This window comes from Archocentrus centrarchus, chromosome 11, assembly GCF_007364275.1.
Source record: "Archocentrus centrarchus isolate MPI-CPG fArcCen1 chromosome 11, fArcCen1, whole genome shotgun sequence".
NCBI classification, from domain to species: domain Eukaryota; kingdom Metazoa; phylum Chordata; class Actinopteri; order Cichliformes; family Cichlidae; genus Archocentrus; species Archocentrus centrarchus.
Window position 1 is genome coordinate 31339298 of NC_044356.1, and position 22504 is coordinate 31361801.

At 42.5% G+C, this 22504-nt stretch overlaps 4 gene segments (V, D, J or C); 2 read left to right on the top strand and 2 right to left on the bottom strand.

Annotated features, from left to right (window-relative positions):
• Positions 1 to 358: 358 nt before the first annotated feature.
• LOC115787924 (Ig kappa-b4 chain C region-like) lies at positions 359 to 1937 on the bottom strand. The segment is given in 2 exon segments: positions 359 to 773; positions 1833 to 1937. A coding segment is annotated over 1 exon segment (258 nt).
• A 1278-nt stretch (positions 1938 to 3215) lies between these two features.
• LOC115787728 (Ig kappa chain V region 120-like) lies at positions 3216 to 6895 on the top strand. The segment is given in 2 exon segments: positions 3216 to 3268; positions 6573 to 6895. Coding segments are annotated over 2 exon segments (375 nt in total).
• Positions 6896 to 8699: 1804 nt separating this feature from the next.
• Positions 8700 to 10458, bottom strand: LOC115787820 (Ig kappa-b4 chain C region-like). The segment is given in 2 exon segments: positions 8700 to 9168; positions 10229 to 10458. Coding segments are annotated over 2 exon segments (465 nt in total).
• A 1150-nt stretch (positions 10459 to 11608) lies between these two features.
• Positions 11609 to 12094, top strand: LOC115787730 (Ig kappa chain V region 3381-like). The segment is given in 2 exon segments: positions 11609 to 11664; positions 11772 to 12094. Coding segments are annotated over 2 exon segments (375 nt in total).
• The last annotated feature ends 10410 nt before the right edge of the window (positions 12095 to 22504 follow it).

The following is a 22504-nucleotide window of genomic DNA, read 5'->3' on the forward strand; positions in this document are numbered from 1 at the left end:
ATACATAAGCAGAGTTTTATAGGATTTCTCTTATTTCTGGTTAATCGGTTCATGTTAAATTATTTTTGATTTCAAACCCAAAAAATCTTCAGTGTTTAGTTTTTAAAATCCTCGTACTCAGAGCAAAATGCAAGACAGGAATATGAATTAAAATTAAACAGATATGAGAACACCGTCAACAGTTCTAAAATCATGAAAAACAAAACATGTCAATCTGTTTTTTGTTCTAAAATGTAATTTTCCCTTTGAGGTCATTTTCTGATTAATGATAGTACTGCAAGAAATACAAAGATGTGTGTAAGAAAGATATTTATTATTTGAAAAACCTTACAAACATCAACTCTACGAAAAGCAACAAACACAACAAGGATGAAGAGAGAGTGAGATTGTTAAAGAGCACAGAATGAAAGCAGGAGCTTTAAACCAGCATCAGACTGAGTCACATCAGGACTGGGAACACTGGTCTCTCCTCAGTGTCTCTGAGACCGGAGCCTGGGAGCCCTGGGTGGCCTCACAGGTCACAGAGCCCACCTTCCCCCACTGGTCTGCAGTGAGTGTCAGGGTGCTGCTCCAGCTGTAGCGGCCGTCATTGTGCAGCACTGCGGGAGTCCTGCTCTCCTCCCCTCTGATGCTGCCACTGCTGCCGTCCATCTTCCAGGACAGCCTCCAGTCTGAGGGGAAGCCCTTGTTGGCCAGACACATGAGCGTGGCCTTCCCCTGCTGCAGCTCCTCACTGGAGGGACCCAGCACCTTCAGGGCGGGGCGCACATCACCTAGGAGACACCAATCAGCTTAGAGCACAGGAACCACAACTTGATGTTCTCCTTGAAGAAGTTTCTGCCAGATGTTTTTCTGCTCCATCACTCACTCACTCACACATTGTTTCACTTCCTTTAAGAAAGCTCTCATGCACATCAGCACAGAGAGAATCATCACAGTTTGACCAACATTTAAACAACCAGAGAGCTTCACAGGCAGCAAAAATAACACACATTAAAAAACAAAACACATTTATCTGCAATTAAAGGCCTGAGAGTAGAAATGAGTCTTGAGCAAAGACTTAAAGGTAGAAACTGTTCGGGCAGCTCTAATATGAAATGGTAAGGCATTCCAGAGACTCGGGGCAACGACTGGAAAAGCTCGGTCAGCTCTATGTTTAAGTCTAAATCTTGGAATATTGAGGATGATCAGATTAGCAGACCTCAGTGCTCTGACAGGAGTGAGAACATGAAAAAGGTGCCAGCACATTTCAGAGCTTAAAAACCATCAATAAAATCTTCAAATGAATCCTAATATTGACAGCAAGCCAGTGAAGAGAAGCTAAAACTGGAGTAATATGCTCACTGACTGAAGGAATGAGTGGAAACAAGAACAACTACTCATCAGCATCAAATGTTCTTCATAGAGGTTTCAAATGTTACTGAACAGTTCACATAATTCCAAACTAACTTTGAAACATCTGACACGATAAAAACATCAGAGTTTAAACTTCAAACTTCACAGTTTCAGTGAAACAAAGCAAACATGACGAGTCTGACAACAAATGATTATTATAGAAAGAAAGAAAGAAAGAAAGAAAGAAAGAAAGAAAGAAAGAAAGAAAGAAAGAAAGAAAGAAAGAAAGAAAGAAAGAAAGAAAGAAAGAAAGAAAGAAAGAAAGAAGAAAGAAAGAAGTTTTGAATCTACATTTCCAAAGCTGACTTTGTTTCTCAGAGCAAAAATGTTTCTAAATAATGAATCATGAACATGAAAAGTTTCCTACATGCTGAATATTAAAGGAAATGAAAGGAATGAAAAGAAAAAGAAATCAAAGAGTTCTAAGACTGACTTACTTCCAACATCCAGTCTGGTTCCTCCACCAAACGTGAGCCACAGTGATACAAACTCACTGAGCCGCCGTACAAAAACCTCTGACTGCACAGAGACACGGCTCTCTGACTCTGAGACAAACAAACTCAACAAAATCATTCACTGTTTGTACAGTTTTGTCAGCTGATGTGAAAACTGAAATATTACAGTGAAGAATATATAGATTTGGAATGTGTGACTTGGGACTTTTGTTGTTTTGGGCCTTTCTTCTGATATCAAACACTCACAATAACACAGTGGCACCAATTCATAGAATGTTCTCTGGATTTAAAAGGTATCCATGTAAATTAAGACCTGCTTGATTCCCCAAAATCATTTTAGAATATTAATAATAATAAAATATCTACATTTTTATTTTCAGAGACCAGAGGATAATTGTAATATATCTCCCACTGAGTTTATATTAATTTCTTTAACAGCTGTCCTTTTGCTACATTACTTATCAATTCTGAATATACTGTATTTTTTAATGGTCTCTCTTATTGTAATTATGTGTTTGAATTCAAACAACTTAATATCATCAGGTTTTGCACCAACCAAAAATCTAGTTTATACCAGTTTTAACAGGATTGATGATATTGGATTGATGATATATCAGGCAGCGCGGTGGTGCGGTGGTTAGCACTGCTGCCTCACAGCTAGAATAACTTCTAGAAGTTCTGGGTTTGACCTTGGCTGTGTGTCTCCCTGTGCCTGCGTGGGTTTCCTCCCACAATTACATGCAATAACTGGGGTTAGGTTAATTGGTCGCTCTAAATTGCCCACAGGTGTGAATGGTTGTTTGTCTCTCTGTGTTCGCCCTGCAACAGGCTGGCAACCTGTACAGGGTGTACCCTGTCTCTCACCCTGTCAGCTGGTATAGACTCCAACTATAACAGATACGTTTGGTCAATTAGAACATACAGTTTAGTTCAATTGGTAATGGAGCAGTGCTTACTTAACAAGCTGAGTGAAATAAATGGGTGGTGAGTAATTCCTTAAACTAAGTATCTTCAATTTAACTTAGATCTTTCACTCCATTCCAAAATTGTCTCAAGTACATTGAACATAGTCCACTGCACTTATTCAACTGATGCTTCATTACTTCAAAAATTTAAGGCAACCAGTTACCTTAGTTTTTTTTTTAAGTAGATTCAATTTATCCGGATTTACAGTGTTGATAATCAGCATCATCATATTGATCCCTGTGTGAGTCAGTGAGAGCATTTCCATAGAGAGCCACTTTGCATCAGCAGCACCATGCTCCAGTGCTCTGGGAGACTTTATAGTCCTGAGAGTTGAACACTGGATGACTGACAGCTGTCCTTCATCACAACAGAAGCCACAGAAATCGTCCTCATCAAAAACATGACTTTGATCTGCGTCCTCATCTGGACTCTCCTCTGCTGCTGCTTCACAGGTAAAGTCCAGAGAATCAAACTCCTCTCCTCTATCAACATCTGTCCCTCTGAAATGAAGCTGACAAAACCATCAAGCTGCTTTATGTTTGTGTCTCTGTATCCTCAGAGTCCAGAGGACAGATCACAGTGACTCAGCCTGGAGCAGTGAGCTCTGCTGTGGGAGGATCTGTGAACATCAAGTGTAGGACCAGTCAGGATGTTTATAGCAACAACTGTATTTTCTGGTACCAACAGAAAGATGGAGGAGTTCCTAAACCTTTAATAAAGTATGTTAATCAACGATTATCAGGGATTCCAGCTCGATTTACAGGCAGTGGATCAAACTCTGACTTCACTCTGACCATCAGTGGAATCCAGGCTGAAGATGCAGCAGTTTATTACTGTCAGAGTTTGCACTATCCTAACAGTCAGTGGGTGTGCACACAGTGAAAAACAGTCGTACAAAAACCTCCCTCAGTCAGACTGAACAGAAAGTGAACTGACTGCTGCAGCTGGAAGCTACTGCAGAGACTGATACAGTTCACTGAGGACACACACACACACACACACACACACACACACACACACACACACACACACACACACACACACACACACATTTTGTGAACACTAAACCCTCCACCAGGTAGTTTAAGCATGACTACACTTAGGTTTGCTTTATGAATGAACTCAAAGTTGGTTCCAGGCTAAAAATTGTTGAACAGTTAAATGACTTAGAGGCAGAAATTTTCTTTCTACAGGACACACACACTCACCTCTCCCCGTTCGCCCACATGTACAACAACTCCAAACAGAGGAGTCGTCAAATTGATTGCTAGAAAGATAAAGTTCATCACTTAGAACATAAAGGATAAGTGGAAGAGACTGGATGGATGGATGGATGGATGGATGGATGGATGGATGGATGGATGGATGGATGGATGGATGAATGGATGGATGGATGAATGGATGGATGGATGGATGGATGGATGGATGGATGGATGGATGGATGGATGGATGGATGGATGGATGGATGGGAGATGTAATACATTACATATCATTACATAAAAAGCAAGATTTCATTCATTATTTCAAAAAGGAGTGGACAACACATATTGCCATGTGTTTTTGTGAAGGCAGTAATGTGGGGAAATTAGAGGTCATCCAGGCCTTTATGTCTTTAAGATGTGTGCCATCTGGCTTCATGGATAGATAAAGCTGGGTATCATCTGCATAACAATGAAAATGTATGCAATGCTTTCTAATAATACTGCCTTAGGGAAGCATGTATAATGTAAATAAAACTGGTCCTAGCAGAGAACCCTGTGGAACTCCATAATTAATCTTAATAAATTGGAGTCTATTAGATAAATATGATTCAAACCACTGCAGTGCAGTACCTTTAATACCTATCGTGCTCTAATCTCTGAAGTAACATGTTAATATTTAATATAAAATGTAACAAAATGTCAACTGTATTAAAAGATGCACTGATGTCCAACAGGACAAGCACAGAGATGAGTCCACTGTCAGAGGCTGTAAGATGATTTGTAACCTTCACTAATGCTGTTTCTGTACTGTGATGAATTCTGAAACCTGACTGAAACCGTTCCTCAGCAGATGATCAGTTAGCTCTTTTACGACTACTCTTTCAAGAATCTTTGAGAGAAAAGGAAGGTTGGAGATTGGCCTATAATCAGCTAAGACAGGTGGGTCAACTGATGGCTTTTTAAGTAATGGTTTAATTACTGCCACCTTAAAGTCTGTGGTACATAGCCAACTAATGAAGACAGATTGATCATATTTAAGATAAAAGCATCAATTAATGAAAGAACTTCTTTGAGCAGTCTAGTAAGAATGAGGTTGGAGGAAGCAACTATTGAACTCAGAAAGATCAGAGAGAAAGAGTCTAAATAAACAGCAGTACTACTGAAAGTACCAGGATACATCTGTGAGATGGTTATGAATCATTTTTTTCTCTAATGTGTAGTAGTTAAATTTAAAGGAATACTCGGCTGTACAGAGCTCTGACTCTTTGTCAGCCTGGCTACAGAGCTGAAAAGAAACCTGGGGTTGTTCTTATTTTTTCAATCAGTGATGAATAGTAAGATGTCCTAGTTTTACGGAGGGCTTTTCTTTTATAGAGCAACAAACTCTTTCTCCAGACTAAAGGAGCATCTTCTAAATTAATAAGATGTCATTTCCTCTCCAGCTTACAGGTGATCTGCTTTAAGCTGTGCGTTTGTGAGTTATAGCAGGGAGTCAGGCCCTTCTGATTTGAAGCTTTCTTTTTCAGAGGATCCACAGTATCCACAGTCGTACACAGTGAGGATGTAAAACTACTGATGAGATGTAGATATATATAATAGACAGTCCAGAGAAGCTTTCAGCTTTTCATATGAGTTCATTATTAGAAAATAAAACTTAGGGTTTTATTGTGGTTCACATACTTTTTAAATTAACTGACTTTAAATACCAGATCCAGTCTAAATGAAAACAAATTAATTCCAATAAAATAAAGTTATAAATGTATTTGCTGTGGATAAAATGTCAAATTAATCAAATCAAATGTTAAAATGACATTTATGCGATTTTGACTGCTGTTAAATATTAAAACAGGTCAAGTTTGACCCAAACACCTGTTTATGATTACCATGTGATCATATGTAATATGAAAAAAAAATCAGGCAGTCTGACCCTGTGACAGACTCATTTTATTAATGTATATAAATGTATACTGAAACAGTTATATATTACCCACTGATTCAGATGATTCTTTTGAACATGATGTTGGATTTAGGTCAGGCAAGCATGGGGGCAGTCAATGGTATCAATTTTGGAAAGGAATGCAGTTTGGTATGAAAATTATTTCAATCTGTTTTTAATCCATTACACCAGTTTGTACACCAATTAACAGGTGTCATTTCAATCAGAAATAACTAAATTATTTCTGATTGAAATGACACCTGTTAATTCACACTGTGATAACTGTACATGGATCCCTGTGTGAGTCAGTGAGAGCATTTCCATAGAGAGCCACTTTGCATCAGCAGCACCATGCTCCAGTGCTCTGGGAGACTTTATAGTCCTGAGAGTTGAACACTGGATGACTGACAGCTGTCCTTCATCACAACAGAAGCCACAGAAATCGTCCTCATCAAAAACATGACTTTGATCTGCGTCCTCATCTGGACTCTCCTCTGCTGCTGCTTCACAGGTAAAGTCCAGAGAATCAAACTCCTCTCCTCTATCAACATCTGTCCCTCTGAAATGAAGCTGACAAAACCATCAAGCTGCTTTATGTTTGTGTCTCTGTATCCTCAGAGTCCAGAGGACAATACACAGTGACTCAGCCTGGAGCAGTGAGCTCTGCTGTGGGACGATCTGTGACCATCAAGTGTAGGACCAGTCAGAATGTTCATGGCTCCAACTATTTAGCCTGGTACCAACAGAAAGATGGAGGAGTTCCTAAACGTCTCATTTACGGTGCTAGCACTCGAGCATCAGGGATTCCAGCTCGTTTTACAGGCAGTGGATCAAACTCTGACTTCACTCTGACCATCAGTGGAGTCCAGGCTGAAGATGCAGCAGTTTATTACTGTCAGAGTTTTCACTATCCTAACAGTCAGCATGTGTTCACACAGTGAAAAACAGTCGTACAAAAACCTCCCTCAGTCAGACTGAACAGAAAGTGAACTGACTGCTGCAGCTGGAAGCTACTGCAGAGACTGATACAGTTCACTGAGGACACACACACACACACACACACACACACACACACACACACACACACACACACACACACACACTCACAGTGTAAACTGTCATTAAGCACACTAAACCTTCCAAAGTACCCCTTTAACCACTTGTCATCAGTGCTGTACACTCAAACAAAGGGATTCAGATGCAGTCATGGAGGAGCGTGGAGTTCAAATTCACAGTAAACTTTATTTACAGGTGACTCAAAAGAACTGACATAAAAATCAGCAGCCAGTCTAACCACGAAATTTGAGCTTCTTAGTTTGCAAAGTGTGAACACGATTGATGAGAACCAAACCTATGCCAAACTAAACAGAGTCACTCATAAATATAAATGTACATTTATAAAAGGGCTACCACTGAATGCATGAATAACTCTGAAGCTGACTAATACTCCCAGACTGGTGGTGTGAGGAGGCATGGGGGAGAAGAGAGATCCTCGGGTCGGTTCTGACGAAAAATGGAGAAGGGGATTATTTTGTGTTTGTCACTCTGAGGTGAGAGCGGTGTGGGGAAGGCAGACTGGCTCAAACTAGTGATGACGGTGCGACTCTGAAGCTTCGATATGGAACAAACAGCCCAACCCCAGCCCCTCCACAAAAGCAGGGACACAGCAGCACTGACATCACACCACTAGTCAATATGTATCTGATTACTTCATCCATTGCAGCTTCACAACATCCATTCAATATAATCTTTGTATCTACAGACAAGCTGTGAGAATGTGTGACAATCAATCCACTTCATGACCTTTGACCTTACCTCGTGCTTCTTCACAGACATCTTAAGTACATCCAGTTTGTGAAGACAAGAATCAATCACAAGAATTTTAACGTTTCAGCCTGTAGATCCCAGAAAGTCCCATGTAAGAGTATGTAGATGTATTAGATGTAGTAAATTAACATGTTTTTACTGGTGGAAATCAAATGATGTCATGAATGATTTGATTATTCAGTGTTTGTTGAGGGTCAAACAGCATGACATGTTCAGAGGCCAGTGCTGATCAGAGGCTCTTCAGGCCTTTCAGAGCCAATCACACACCAGCAGCACAATGATGATGTCACTGACTCTATCAGCTCTCGGCTGTAGTCAACAACATATTATTAAACATTTGATTTCTCAGTATGAAATTTTATATGTTACAATACTTACTTTTGCTCATGCTGTGTTTTTTCTTTGTTTTGTTTAAATATGTAAAATATTCTTTATTTTAAATTTCAGTCTCCTTTATGTTACATTTGTTGGCTGATGTAATATTTTTACATGTCTGTTGATTTCAAAGTTGTTTCAATGTTACCTTCATTCATGACTTTTGACCTGCATTACTGCTGCCTGCTGTGCATCTGTACAAAGTCTGATGTATTCATTTATGGATGGATCATACATAATATGCATAAGCAGAGTTTTATAGGATTTCTCTTATTTCTGGTTAATCGGTTCATGTTAAATTATTTTTGATTTCAAACCCAAAAAATCTTCAGTGTTTAGTTTTTAAAATCCTCGTACTCAGAGCAAAATGCAAGACAGGAATATGAATTAAAATTAAACAGATATGAGAACACCATCAACAGTTCTAAAATCATGAAAAACAAAACATGTCAATCTGTTTTTGTTCTAAAATGTAATTTTCCCTTTGAGGTCATTTTCTGATTAATGATAGTACTGCAAGAAATACAAAGATGTGTGTAAGAAAGATATTTATTATTTGAAAAACCTTACAAACATCAACTCTACGAAAAGCAACAAACACAACAAGGATGAAGAGAGAGTGAGATTGTTAAAGAGCACAGAATGAAAGCAGGAGCTTTAAACCAGCATCAGACTGAGTCACATCAGGACTGGGAACACTGGTCTCTCCTCAGTGTCTCTGAGACCGGAGCCTGGGAGCCCTGGGTGGCCTCACAGGTCACAGAGCCCACCTTCCCCCACTGGTCTGCAGTGAGTGTCAGGGTGCTGCTCCAGCTGTAGCGGCCGTCATTGTGCAGCACTGCGGGAGTCCTGCTCTCCTCCCCTCTGATGCTGCCACTGCTGCCGTCCATCTTCCAGGACAGCCTCCAGTCTGAGGGGAAGCCCTTGTTGGCCAGCCACATGAGCGTGGCCTTCCCCTGCTGCAGCTCCTCACTGGAGGGACCCAGCACCTTCAGGGCGGGGCGCACATCACCTAGGAGACACCAATCAGCTTAGAGCACAGGAACCACAACTTGATGTTCTCCTTGAAGAAGTTTCTGCCAGATGTTTTTCTGCTCCATCACTCACTCACTCACACATTGTTTCACTTCCTTTAAGAAAGCTCTCATGCACATCAGCACAGAGAGAATCATCACAGTTTGACCAACATTTAAACAACCAGAGAGCTTCACAGGCAGCAAAAATAACACACATTAAAAAACAAAACACATTTATCTGCAATTAAAGGCCTGAGAGTAGAAATGAGTCTTGAGCAAAGACTTAAAGGTAGAAACTGTTCGGGCAGCTCTAATATGAAATGGTAAGGCATTCCAGAGACTCGGGGCAACGACTGGAAAAGCTCGGTCAGCTCTATGTTTAAGTCTAAATCTTGGAATATTGAGGATGATCTGATTAGCAGACCTCAGCGCTCTGACAGAGGTGAGAACATGAAAAAGGTGCCAGCACATTTCAGAGCTTAAAAACCATCAATAAAATCTTCAAATGAATCCTAATATTGACAGCAAGCCAGTGAAGAGAAGCTAAAACTGGAGTAATATGCTCACTGACTGAAGGAATGAGTGGAAACAAGAACAACTACTCATCAGCATCAAATGTTCTTCATAGAGGTTTCAAATGTTACTGAACAGTTCACATAATTCCAAACTAACTTTGAAACATCTGACACGATAAAAACATCAGAGTTTAAACTTCAAACTTCACAGTTTCAGTGAAACAAAGCAAACATGACGAGTCTGACAACAAATGATTATTATAGAAAGAAGAAAGAAAGAAAGAAAGAAAGAAAGAAAGAAAGAAAGAAAGAAGAAAGAAAGAAAGAAAGAAAGAAAGAAAGAAAGAAAGAAAGAAAGAAAGAAAGAAAGAAAGAAAGAAAGTTTTGAATCTACATTTCCAAAGCTGACTTTGTTTCTCAGAGCAAAAATGTTTCTAAAATAATGAATCGTGAACATGAAAAGTTTCCTACATGCTGAATATTAAAGGAAATGAAAGGAATGAAAAGAAGAAGAAATCAAAGAGTTCTAAGACTGACTTACTTCCAACATCCAGTCTGGTTCCTCCACCAAACGTGAGCCACAGTGATACAAACTCACTGAGCCGCCGTACAAAAACCTCTGACTGCACAGAGACACGGCTCTCTGACTCTGAGACAAACAAACTCAACAAAATCATTCACTGTTTGTACAGTTTTGTCAGCTGATGTGAAAACTGAAAATATTACAGTGAAGAATATATAGATTTGGAATGTGTGACTTTGGACTTTTGTTGTTTTGGGCCTTTCTTCTGATATCAAACACTCACAATAACACAGTGGCACCAATTCATAGAATGGTCACTGGATTTAAAAGGTATCCATGTAAATTAAGACCTGCTTGATTCCCCAAAATCATTTTAGAATATTAATAATAATAAAATATCTACATTTTATTTTCAGAGTCCACAGGTTAATTGTAATTTATCTCCCACTGAGTTTATATTAATTTCTTTAACAGCTGTCCTTTTGCTACATTACTTATCAATTCTGAATATACTGTATTTTTTTAATGGTCTCTCTTATTGTAATTATGTGTTTGAATTCAAACAACTTAATATCATCAGGTTTTGCACCCACCAAAAATCTAGTTTATACCAGTTTTAACAGGATTGATGATATTGGATTGATGATATATCAGGCAGCACGGTGGTGCGGTGGTTAGCACTGCTGCCTCACAGCTAGAATAACTTTTAGAAGTTCTGGGTTTGACCTTGGCTGTGTGTCTCCCCGTGCCTGCGTGGGTTTCCTCCCACAATTACATGCAATAACTGGGGTTAGGTTAATTGGTCGCTCTAAATTGCCCACAGGTGTGAATGGTTGTCTGTCTCTGTGTTAGCCCTGCAACAGGCTGGCAACCTGTACAGGGTGTACCCTGTCTCTCACCCTGTCAGCTGGTATAGACTCCAACTATAACAGATAATTTGGTCAATTAGAACATACAGTTTAGTTCAATTGGTAATGGAGCAGTGCTTACTTAACAAGCTGAGTGAAATAAATGGGTGGTGAGTGATTCCTTAAACTAAGTATCTTCAATTTAACTTAGATCTTTCACTCCATTCCAAAATTGTCTCAAGTACATTGAACATAGTCCACTGCACTTATTCAACTGATGCTTCATTACTTCAAAAATTTAAGGCAACCAGTTACCTTAGTTTTTTTTTTTAAAGTAGATTCAATTTATCCGGATTTACAGTGTTGATAATCAGCATCATCATATTGATCCCTGTGTGAGTCAGTCAGAGCATTTCCATAGAGAGCCACTTTGCATCAGCAGCACCATGCTCCAGTGCTCTGGGAGACTTTATAGTCCTGAGAGTTGAACACTGGATGACTGACAGCTGTCCTTCATCACAACAGAAGCCACAGAAATCGTCCTCATCAAAAACATGACTTTGATCTGCGTCCTCATCTGGACTCTCCTCTGCTGCTGCTTCACAGGTAAAGTCCAGAGAATCAAACTCCTCTCCTCTATCAACATCTGTCCCTCTGAAATAAAGCTGACAAAACCATCAAGCTGCTTTATGTTTGTGTCTCTGTATCCTCAGAGTCCAGAGGACAGATCACAGTGACTCAGCCTGGAGCAGTGAGCTCTGCTGTGGGAGGATCTGTGACCATCAACTGTAGGACCAGTCAGAATGTTCATAGCTCCAACTGGTTAGACTGGTACCAACAGAAAGATGGAAAACCTCCCAAACGTCTCATTTACGGTGCTAGCAATCGAGCATCAGGGATTCCAGCTCGATTTACAGGCAGTGGATCAAACTCTGACTTCACTCTGACCATCAGTGGAGTCCAGGCTGAAGATGCAGCAGTTTATTACTGTCAGAGTTGGCACTATCCTAACAGTCAGAATGTGTTCACACAGTGAAAAACAGTCGTACAAAAACCTCCCTCAGTCAGACTGAACAGAAAGTGAACTGACTGCTGCAGCTGGAAGCTACTGCAGAGACTGATACAGTTCACTGAGAACACACACACACACACACACACACACACACACACACACACACACACACACACACACACACACACACACACACACACACACATTTTGTGAACACTAAACCCTCCACCAGGTAGTTTAAGCATGACCACACTTAGGTTTGCTTTATGAATGAACTCAAAGTTGGTTCCAGGCTAAAAATTGTTGAACAGTTAAATGACTTAGAGGCAGAAATTTTCTTTCTACAGGACACACACACTCACCTCTCCACAGTTCACCCACATGTACAACAACTCCAAACAGAGGAGTCGTCAAATTGATTGCTAGAAAGATAAAGTTAAACACTTAGAACATAAAGGATAAGTGGAAGAGACTGGATGGATGGATGGATGGATGGATGGATGGATGGATGGATGGATGGATGGATGGATGGATGGATGGATGGATGGGAGATGTAATACTTTGCATATCATTACATAAAAATCAAGATTTCATTCATTATTTCAAAAAGGAGTGGACAACACATATTGCCATGTGTTCTTGTGAAGGCAGTAATGTGGGGAAATTAGAGGTCATCCAGGCCTTTATGTCTTTAAGATGTGTGCCATCTGGCTTCATGGATAGATAAAGCTGGGTATCATCTGCATAACAGTGAAAATGTATGCAATGCTTTCTAATAATACTGCCTTAGGGAAGCATGTATAATGTAAATAAAACTGGTCCTAGCAGAGAACCCTGTGGAACTCCATAATTAACCTTAACAAATTGGAGTCTATTAGATAAATATGATTCAAACCACTGCAGTGCAGTACCTTTAATACCTATCATGCTCTAATCTCTGAAGTAACATGTTAATATTTAATATAAAATGTAATAAAATGTCAGCTGTATTAAAGGATGCACTGATGTCCAACAGGACAAGCACAGAGATGAGTCCACTGTCAGAGGCTGTAAGATGATTTGTAACCTTCACTAATGCTGTTTCTGTACTGTGATGAATTCTGAAACCTGACTGAAACCGTTCCTCAGCAGATGATCAGTTAGCTCTGTTGGAGTTATGGTATAAATTCCATTCTGTTTATTATAAATTATCATATCTTCTGTTTGTATATTTTCTATAAGTTGTTTTATGTACATATGATACTGTTGTTTTTATGTTTGAAATGGAAACACGTGGTGACATTTTTTACAAAGGAAGTTGTAGTTACCTGCAGGCTGCTCTCAGCCTGCAGAGAATACATATATAGGATACGTGTCTCGTATACGCCATGTTACATGCGCACATGTCAGCGTATGCTTACGACCATATATGGTAAGGAAAAAGCCAAGAATGTTGTTTATTACATGCTGTAAACTGCGTTTGGTGTAACCCACGTGATCTTATTGTGAAAATCCGAATAAAAGCGCTGCTGCAGGAAGCGGTCCTTCAGGACAGATAACTTCCGCTCAGCCACGAGCTGAGTTCAAGGAACGGATCTCTCCTCCTTGCACAAGTTCAAAAGAGTTGTGTGTTTGTTCTCTGAGTTATTAAAATGATCTGAACCTATCATTTTTTGGTCATTTTTTACTGACTGACGCTGGAGGAGAGGAACACCGCAGACTGTCGGCAGCCAGGATCATTAGCTGACCTGAGAGAAGCCCTGAGCATGTATTCATGATCAGGCCGGTCATTAGGTTCGCTCCTCCAGCGCCGTTCGTCACTCTCCCAGAGTCCGAGGGGACGTAACACCAACAGTAACAAAGGTATGTGAAAGCCGCGTGTTATAAATTAGGTAGATTCGCCGAAAGGAATCCGTTTTTAACCAGCAGTTACCGCTGTGGTCTTAGGTTCGGGGACGCACAGGTCTGCTCGGGCTGGAAAACGTAAAAACTCCAGCGGTTACCACTATACTTTCGAACCTAGGCCCAGAAATTAATTTCTGGACCAGTGAGGTATAGGTCTGCTCGGGCTGGAGAAAATTGGTTATCCTCAGTGGTTACCGCTGCACTCGGGAGGTGCAGGTCTGCTCAGGCTGGGAAGACGGTACTGTAGTTTTACTTTCGTTAAAAAGATAAAGTAAATTGGTAACTCTCGCCGGAAAGAGAGGTTTCCCAAATTCGGACTTTAAAAATTTAAAATAGGCGCCGAAAATACGCTTACGTGTGTGTGAATGTGAGTGAATGAGAGCGTGAAAGCCGCCTTTTGAAGTGGAAGTAATGGCACAAAGGGAGTACACAGTGATTGGCGGATTTGGTATTAGGTCCCAGAAAGACACGTGGTCGGATCGGGACAAAGCACGGGGAGTAAAATGGGGTGTATGGATAGCAAACTGAGTAAGCCTGCCCTAGAGGGGGATTTAAAATATATGGAGAGATACTCTCCGGGCAGCACAATATTTTGTGATAAATGGAAGAAAAAGTATGGTTTTAGTGGAAAGTTGGAGTTAAGGGAATGTGAAGATTTGGTGGGAATTTTAAAAAAAGTGGTAACAAAAGAAGGGAAGAGGAAAGTTGAAAAAGACAGTTAATGGGTGAAAAAAATGTGGTTGGAACAAGCACAAAAAAAAGGGCTGCGGGTGTAACCGTGCTGAACTTGGCCGTGTATTAATTCAGCTCGGTCCAAATAATCATAACCCAGTTCTGTGTTTTCATTCGTCGTATAGTTTGTGTCTGCGTTGTGTTCAATGACAATCAGGAGACAGGATGAGATGAATGCTGACTTTATCTGCCTGCATGAAACGGAACATGTACTGGTCAGAATCATGGGCTCATCATCGGGTACAGCACCTCGTGCTCTTCTCCCATACACTGGCAACGAGGTCTAATACATTTATATTGAAATAAAATACAATATCATGAAATAAATACCTGCATGAAACGGAACATGTACTGGTCAGAATCATGGGCTCATCATCGGGTACAGCACCTTACAAGGAATGGCATTTTCCATTAGCATCAGGCTAGCGAACTTTTCCAACTGTGTGTTATAATGTTATTAATCTCATCAAAGGTACAATATGCAACTCATTAGTGTCCTGGTTGATATAAGTACATATTACAGTTAGCCAGTGATCATATACAAACATACAGCAATAATACACAACATTTTACCACAGTGCTAATATCAGCGAACCCACCTCGTGCTCTTCTCCCATACACTGGCAACGAGGTTCCTGTGTCCACTACCCTTATCGCGGCTAACCACCAAGAGATGGCGCCGTTTCACCCGCTATGCATAAACCCAAAATGAAAAATAATGACAAGTGGAATCCAATACAATATTAACTGTTACACTCCCCTCTGCTGAATTCCACTTGTCCCATTGCAACAAACAAAACAACAAAAAAATGACCAATACAATAAAACCACAGGTACAATCTCACAAAAAGGTGCACAACCGCTATTCTAATGCGCAGGAAACCAAGACAGAACCACCGTTTCCAAAATTGCTGGTGAGGTATTATCACATCAAAATCACAGTTACAATTACCCAGTCACAAAGACTATCCCATGAGGATCAATACGAGAAAAGGGTTGGCCAGACCCTATCTACACACGTAGGGGAAAAAAATATGCCCATATACATATTAAATGAACATGTAGCTGCAAAACACACCTCTTGAATAGCAAGACAAACAGACAATTGATCAAAAATGTCACAAAACCTCATCAAGGTAAAAATGAGAACAAACAAAACTGTAATTCTATAACAAAGAACTCATGAGACCAATGTTGGTTTCTGGTGCATCATTTCAATAAGTCTAGTCACTGGTCTCAACAACCGCCCAGCTCTAGATCTACGGTGAGTCGCACCGTCAATTACTGTTGCTGTGGCAGCATCAGTAGCAGGTATATCGGTAGGAGCGTCAGTATTAGGAGCCGTAAGAGTCTCTGGGCAAACCGCCAGGGATGCCGGGCAGCCATAGTCTGGTGAACTGCTGTCCATCAACGTAGCTTCGTCAGTGGGTTGCAACTGATCAAAAACTGGCTGGCCTTGAGGTAACGCACTGCCCCTGGACAAGACATCAGCAGGTTCCAACGCTTCATCCAGCTCCAACTGCTCAGCATCCTCTGCACTTGACCCACTGCCTGCTCCCAAAGGCAGTTCAGACACCCACACTCTTGTTCTAAACTCTGCTGAGTCAGAAATAGTGTCACCGACAACTGACCTCTCGACACTAAGGTCAAGTTCACTTGAAGATGGAGACAATACAACCTCCTCCTGGTCATCAGAGTCATGTTCGGACAGAGGGAGGAAGTTTACTGGCATTATTAGGTTGCGATGGACCACTTTCACTTGCTCTGTAACAGGATTCTGAATCCTAAATGTGTGGCTCTCGTTGTCCTTTCCGACCACCACATACACCGTGCTTTCCCAGCGCTCAGCAAGCTTCCGTTTGCCACGTTCCTTTCTGTTGGCCAGCAACACTCTGTCGTTTACTTCCACCGGTACCCCCCGTACCTTACGGTTGTATAAATCAGCGTGACGCTGGAGCTGTTTAGTTGCCGCTGACTGAGCTACGGCCATGGCTTCTCTCATGTCCTTCCGCAAGGACTCAATGTAGTGGTCATAGTCCACCACCTCTGGATCACTGAGTACAGAGCCAAATATGACATCCACCGGAAGACGTGGCACCCTCCCAAACATGAGGAGAAACGGTGCATATCCAGTTGTTTCATGCACTGTACAGTTGTAGGCGAATGTCAGGGATTTCAGGGCCTCGGGCCACCGGTGTTTAGCTCTTGGTGGCAGCGCTCGAATCATGTTACCTAGAGTCCGATTCATCCTTTCACACGAGCCATTTCCCATAGGGTGATAAGGCGTAGTGTGTGACTTTTGCACACCTGCCACATTCAATAGCTCTGCAATTAGCGAGCTAGCGAGCTGATCTGAATGTAGCCGCTTGGGAAACCCATAAATGCAAAAGTAGTTGTTCCATAACTGGTGCGCAAGTGCTCTGGCTGACTGATTGGGGCACAAGAAGGCGTGTGCCATCTTCGTGAAGTGGTCAGTAGCCACTAGCACATCCAACGAACGATTTGACGAATTCTCAGCAGTCCAGAAATCGACACTGACTAGTTCAAGAGGTTCAGAGGTCATTATATTTTTCAATGGGGCTCTGGCTTCAGGCTCTGGTGACTTGCTGACTACACAGCGTCTGCAGTGTCGTACATACTCCACAACATCACGCAGCAAGCCTATCCAATAAAACCTTTGTCTTGTCAGATACAATGTCCGCTGCTGACCCTGGTGGCCAGCCTCATCGTGAACACCTTGTAACACCTTACTGCGCAATGAGTGAGGAACAACAAAAAGGTAGGTCTTTCTCTTTGTGACAGGATTTTTAGCTACCCGGTACAGAACTCCGTCTCTCAGTACAAGCTTATCCCAGCTCCTCAAAAGCTTGACGACCTCAGACAATTCCTTGGCACGTTCCCTCCTGGATGGTCTCCGCTTTCTCTCCACAAAGAAGATTACTTTACTCAGAACAGCATCAGTTCTCTGCTTTTCTTTCAATACATCATGCGAGAACAACTCAGAGTTGACCTGCCTGGGTGTTAGAACCGTCTGCGAGAACTGTGGCAGGAGAAGGGCATGTGGGCACACCACAGCGTCACCTTCACTGCATCCATGAAGTGCAGCAGCCACCTCCAGCGATGATACTGTCCCTGACTTAACAACTGCCACACCCTGAGATATCTGTTGGCCGCACTCAGATGCTACTTCAGGTGGGTTAGCTGACCAGCGAAACACCTCCTGAACTCCATTAGCACCAAGCGCTGCAGCCTCTGCCAGTAACTTGTCATAAGGTACTCTTGTCAAACGGTGAGATGTACTAGACTGTACGAAGGGCTGCCTGCTAAGAGCATCAGCCACCACATTCTTTGATCCAGGAATGAACTTGATGTCAAACTGAAATGGCGCTAACTTAGCGATCCACCTCTGTTCACATGCATCTAACCGAGCCTTGGACAGAATATAGGTCAGCGGATTATTGTCTGTCCACACGGTGAATTGGTGACCTCTCAACCAGTGATGGAATTTTTCACACACCGCCCACTTTAAGGCGAAAAACTCTAGCCGATGCGCTGGATACTTAGACTGGGCGTAACTAAGCGATTTACTGGCGAAGGCAATTGGTCTGGCTGTTGAACCACCAGCAGGTACCTGTGACAGGACTGCACCAAGTCCGTCAGAAGAAGCATCCACAGACAGCAGAAAGGGCTCACTAAAGTTCGGGTGGGCCAGCATGACCCGATCCAGCAAAGCCTGCTTAAGTTGGCAGAAAGCTTGCTGACAATCCCCAGTCCAATCCTCAGCATGGAGCTGTTTACGGGCTTGGCGACGTTTCCTCCCACCTCCACGTGGACCTTTAGAACCTGAGATTAGTCGAAATAATGGTCTGGCCATGGCAGAACAACCCTCAATAAACGGCTGGTAGTAGACTGCCATGCCAAGGAAGGAGCGGATCTTTCTCTGAGAAGGAATATTCGTGCCATCCTCCATAAGGTCTGACTCAGTTAGAGCGGTGATAGCAGACACTTTGTCAGGATCGGGCTAGATCCCATCTGTACAAATGACATGACCGAGAAACTTCACTGACCTCTTCAGAAAGTGACATTTCTTTGGGGGGAGTTTGAGGTTATGGTTCTGCAGCCTCTGAAAGACCATTTTCAGACGCTCGAGTGCCAGCTCCTCTGTCGGGGCAAACACCAAAACATCATCCAGATAGCACAGTAAGCTCATGAAGTTCTGGTCCCCAAAGATATTTAACATCATCCTCATGAATGTAGCTGGACTATTACAAAGTCCTTGAGGCATCCGATTGTACTCGTACAATCCAAATGGCGATGAAAAGGCAGTGTACTTTCGATCAGCCTCATGGACTTCCACATTGTAATAGCCAGAGGTCAAATCCATGGTCGAAAAAAATGCATTGCCCCCCAAGGCTGCTAGAGCATCAGCTGGATGAGGGAGCGGGTGAGCATCCTTGATAGTGCGTGCGTTGAGCCAGCGGAAATCATTGCAGATCCGCAGGTCACCCGTCTTCTTCCAAATGATCACCAGTGGAGATGCAAACTCACTGCTAGACTTTCGAATGATTTCACGCTCCTCCATCTCATCTAACACCTCTCTCAGTTTTTCATACTGGGTGGGCGGTATGCGTCTACATGGTAACCGGAATGGTTTCTCATCCATGACTCTGATACGGTGTAGGCAACCAGTGGCCTTACCACAATCTAGCTTGTCCCTCGAGAAAATCGACTGGTATTCGACTATGAGTTCCGCCAGTCTAGCCTTGTATTCGGGGGCAACGTCACACGACTCAATGTCTACATCAGAGAGTCCCAGTTCACTTAGCTTTGACTGGGGAGGGTCGGTTACACATGTTGTTTGAGTCTCTGAATGTTTTGAACTATAGGTGTGTATCCCATCTCTCTCACTTCGCACACACTTTGGCATACAGACTCCATGTCATCATCAACATTTGCGACAGGGGGATCACTTTTAGGCCCAACACTTGCCCCCACCACATGCAGGCCACTCAGTTTTCCTGTGGTTGCGCCCCCTGCTTAGCGCCTCTAGCTTTCCTCACCACGGCCCCCGGACACTCCACTCGCACATGGTCAGGCGCAAAACAGTTAAAGCACAGACGGTTCGACCTGCAGTGGTACTGAGTAGTGTGTCCATCATCGCTGCATACCGCACAAGGTACTACGGGCTTTACTTTCATTGGTTGGTCTCTCTGTGTGCGCACATTGAACTTACTTTGAAACTTGTACTGTTGTGGCTGCTGCTCCAGAACACGTTCGAGCAGAGTGATGACCTGGTCCACGCGGTCCGGGGAGCTCTCGGCTGCCTGTCCAGCAGGTGGCGACACAACAGCAGCCGCAGGCACAATCGCACTTGTGAGTGTCGCACGTTGCATAGAAGTGGTGACCTCCTGTTGCTGAGAAGGCAAAACATTGGTCACACTGTGTTTGGATAGTCGCTTGCGAGCTCTGCAGTGTTCAACGAGCTTCTCGTGAATTTCTGCAACTGTCCATTCTTTCAGCTGTCTACACTTGAATATGAGCGACAGTTCAGGATCAGGACAGTTCTGGATAAACATGGCAGCTAAGTCACGTGACAGATAGTCAAAAGCCTTATTTTGTCTCTTTAGAGAGTCCTCTGTCACATCCAGAGCTTTATTAAGTCTCAGCCAATAGTCAAAGGGGTGCTCGTCAGGATGGGGCACAGTAGCATAAAAATCAGCTAAGGGCAAGCTGGAGGACATAGTATCACTAAAGTGTTGCTTCAGTAACTCAAAAATGGGCTCAGGTCCTTCACGCAGATTCAAAACTGGCTTACTGCGTATGCCCACTTTAACCACTTCATGTGCCCTCCCCACAAGCTTAGATACTACTTCATCAGCTTGTTCAGCCACAGGGATGCCCTTCTTTTTCAAATAGGATAACATCATGACTTCCCACTCTTGGACTGAACATGAGTCATGATCCCCTGTAAAACTCACAGGTTCCTTAACATCAGGGCGAACAATGACATTTAACATTGCAGACTCATTAGCTGTACCCCCAACTACTCCTGAACACAGCGTATTATTAAGGCGGGTTTCAATGCAAGATGCAATACTTTCACCAATAGAAATTCCAATCTGTGAAGCTATATCACCCAAACGTTTATCATTAACATCACTTTGTGGTGCATCAAAAGTGTCATCAACATTTCCACCCAAATCTGCATAACTTGGTATTGGTGAGGATGATGCTGGAGTGTACAAAAGCACACCTCTCCCTCTAGCAGCTGCAGGCATAGGGGTAAACCCTCTCCCCCTACCAAAAAAATTGCCTGCCATACTCAACACTTTACCAACAACAGCAAAAAAACAGTCAAAAATAACAAAAAAAATAAAGCACATACAACTCAAATACAGGGGAACAAAAGCATCCCCATCAGGTCAACAAAGTAGAACAGGGCAACAGAAATCATCCACAAAATAAATACACTCAAAATAGTTGCGTCTCAAAACGCCCCTCCTTCACTGAGGTAGAGAGAGCAAAAAAAAAATTTGCGGTCAATGGCAACAGTGCTGCCACTCATAAAACCACAAACAGCTCCAAACAATGGTACAAAGGGTTAAAAATAGCTTTGCATTTACTAAACAAATTACCGCCACACCGCCAAAGCGGTAAGGGTCCACACAGCTGTCCCGAATCCGAGGCACTTCCGAAGCGAGCGGCTCCAGGAAGTAGACGCAGCCCCGGTACTCCGATGCGAGCGCTCCGGGAAGTAGACTCAGCCCGCGCCGACACAGCTGAAGAACGGGTCACGGCACCAGTGTAACCGTGCTGAACTTGGCCGTGTATTAATTCAGCTCGGTCCAAATAATCATAACCCAGTTCTGTGTTTTCATTCGTCGTATAGTTTGTGTCTGCGTTGTGTTCAATGACAATCAGGAGACAGGATGAGATGAATGCTGACTTTATCTGCCTGCATGAAACGGAACATGTACTGGTCAGAATCATGGGCTCATCATCGGGTACAGCACCTCGTGCTCTTCTCCCATACACTGGCAACGAGGTCTAATACATTTATATTGAAATAAAATACAATATCATGAAATAAATACCTGCATGAAACGGAACATGTACTGGTCAGAATCATGGGCTCATCATCGGGTACAGCACCTTACAAGGAATGGCATTTTCCATTAGCATCAGGCTAGCGAACTTTTCCAACTGTGTGTTATAATGTTATTAATCTCATCAAAGGTACAATATGCAACTCATTAGTGTCCTGGTTGATATAAGTACATATTACAGTTAGCCAGTGATCATATACAAACATACAGCAATAATACACAACATTTTACCACAGTGCTAATATCAGCGAACCCACCTCGTGCTCTTCTCCCATACACTGGCAACGAGGTTCCTGTGTCCACTACCCTTATCGCGGCTAACCACCAAGAGATGGCGCCGTTTCACCCGCTATGCATAAACCCAAAATGAAAAATAATGACAAGTGGAATCCAATACAATATTAACTGTTACACGGGCAGAGAACAAAAGAAGGGAAAACAAACTTCCTGCAATGTGCATGCTGCATTGTTAAGGCCAGAGGATGAGACGGTTAGGCCTTGTAGGGGGCAACCCCCACCTCAACCAGCTCAACCACCTCCCCCAGCTCAAGCACCTCTTTCAGCTCAAGCATCTCCCCCGCAGTTACAGGGGGCAGATGGTAATTTACAGGTTGAGGAGGAGGGGGATTTAGTGCAGCAATTAAATTTAAGGGCAGGAAGGATGGTCCTTAGAAGTCATAATAAGAACAAACAGGGAATGTGGCTGCCCTGG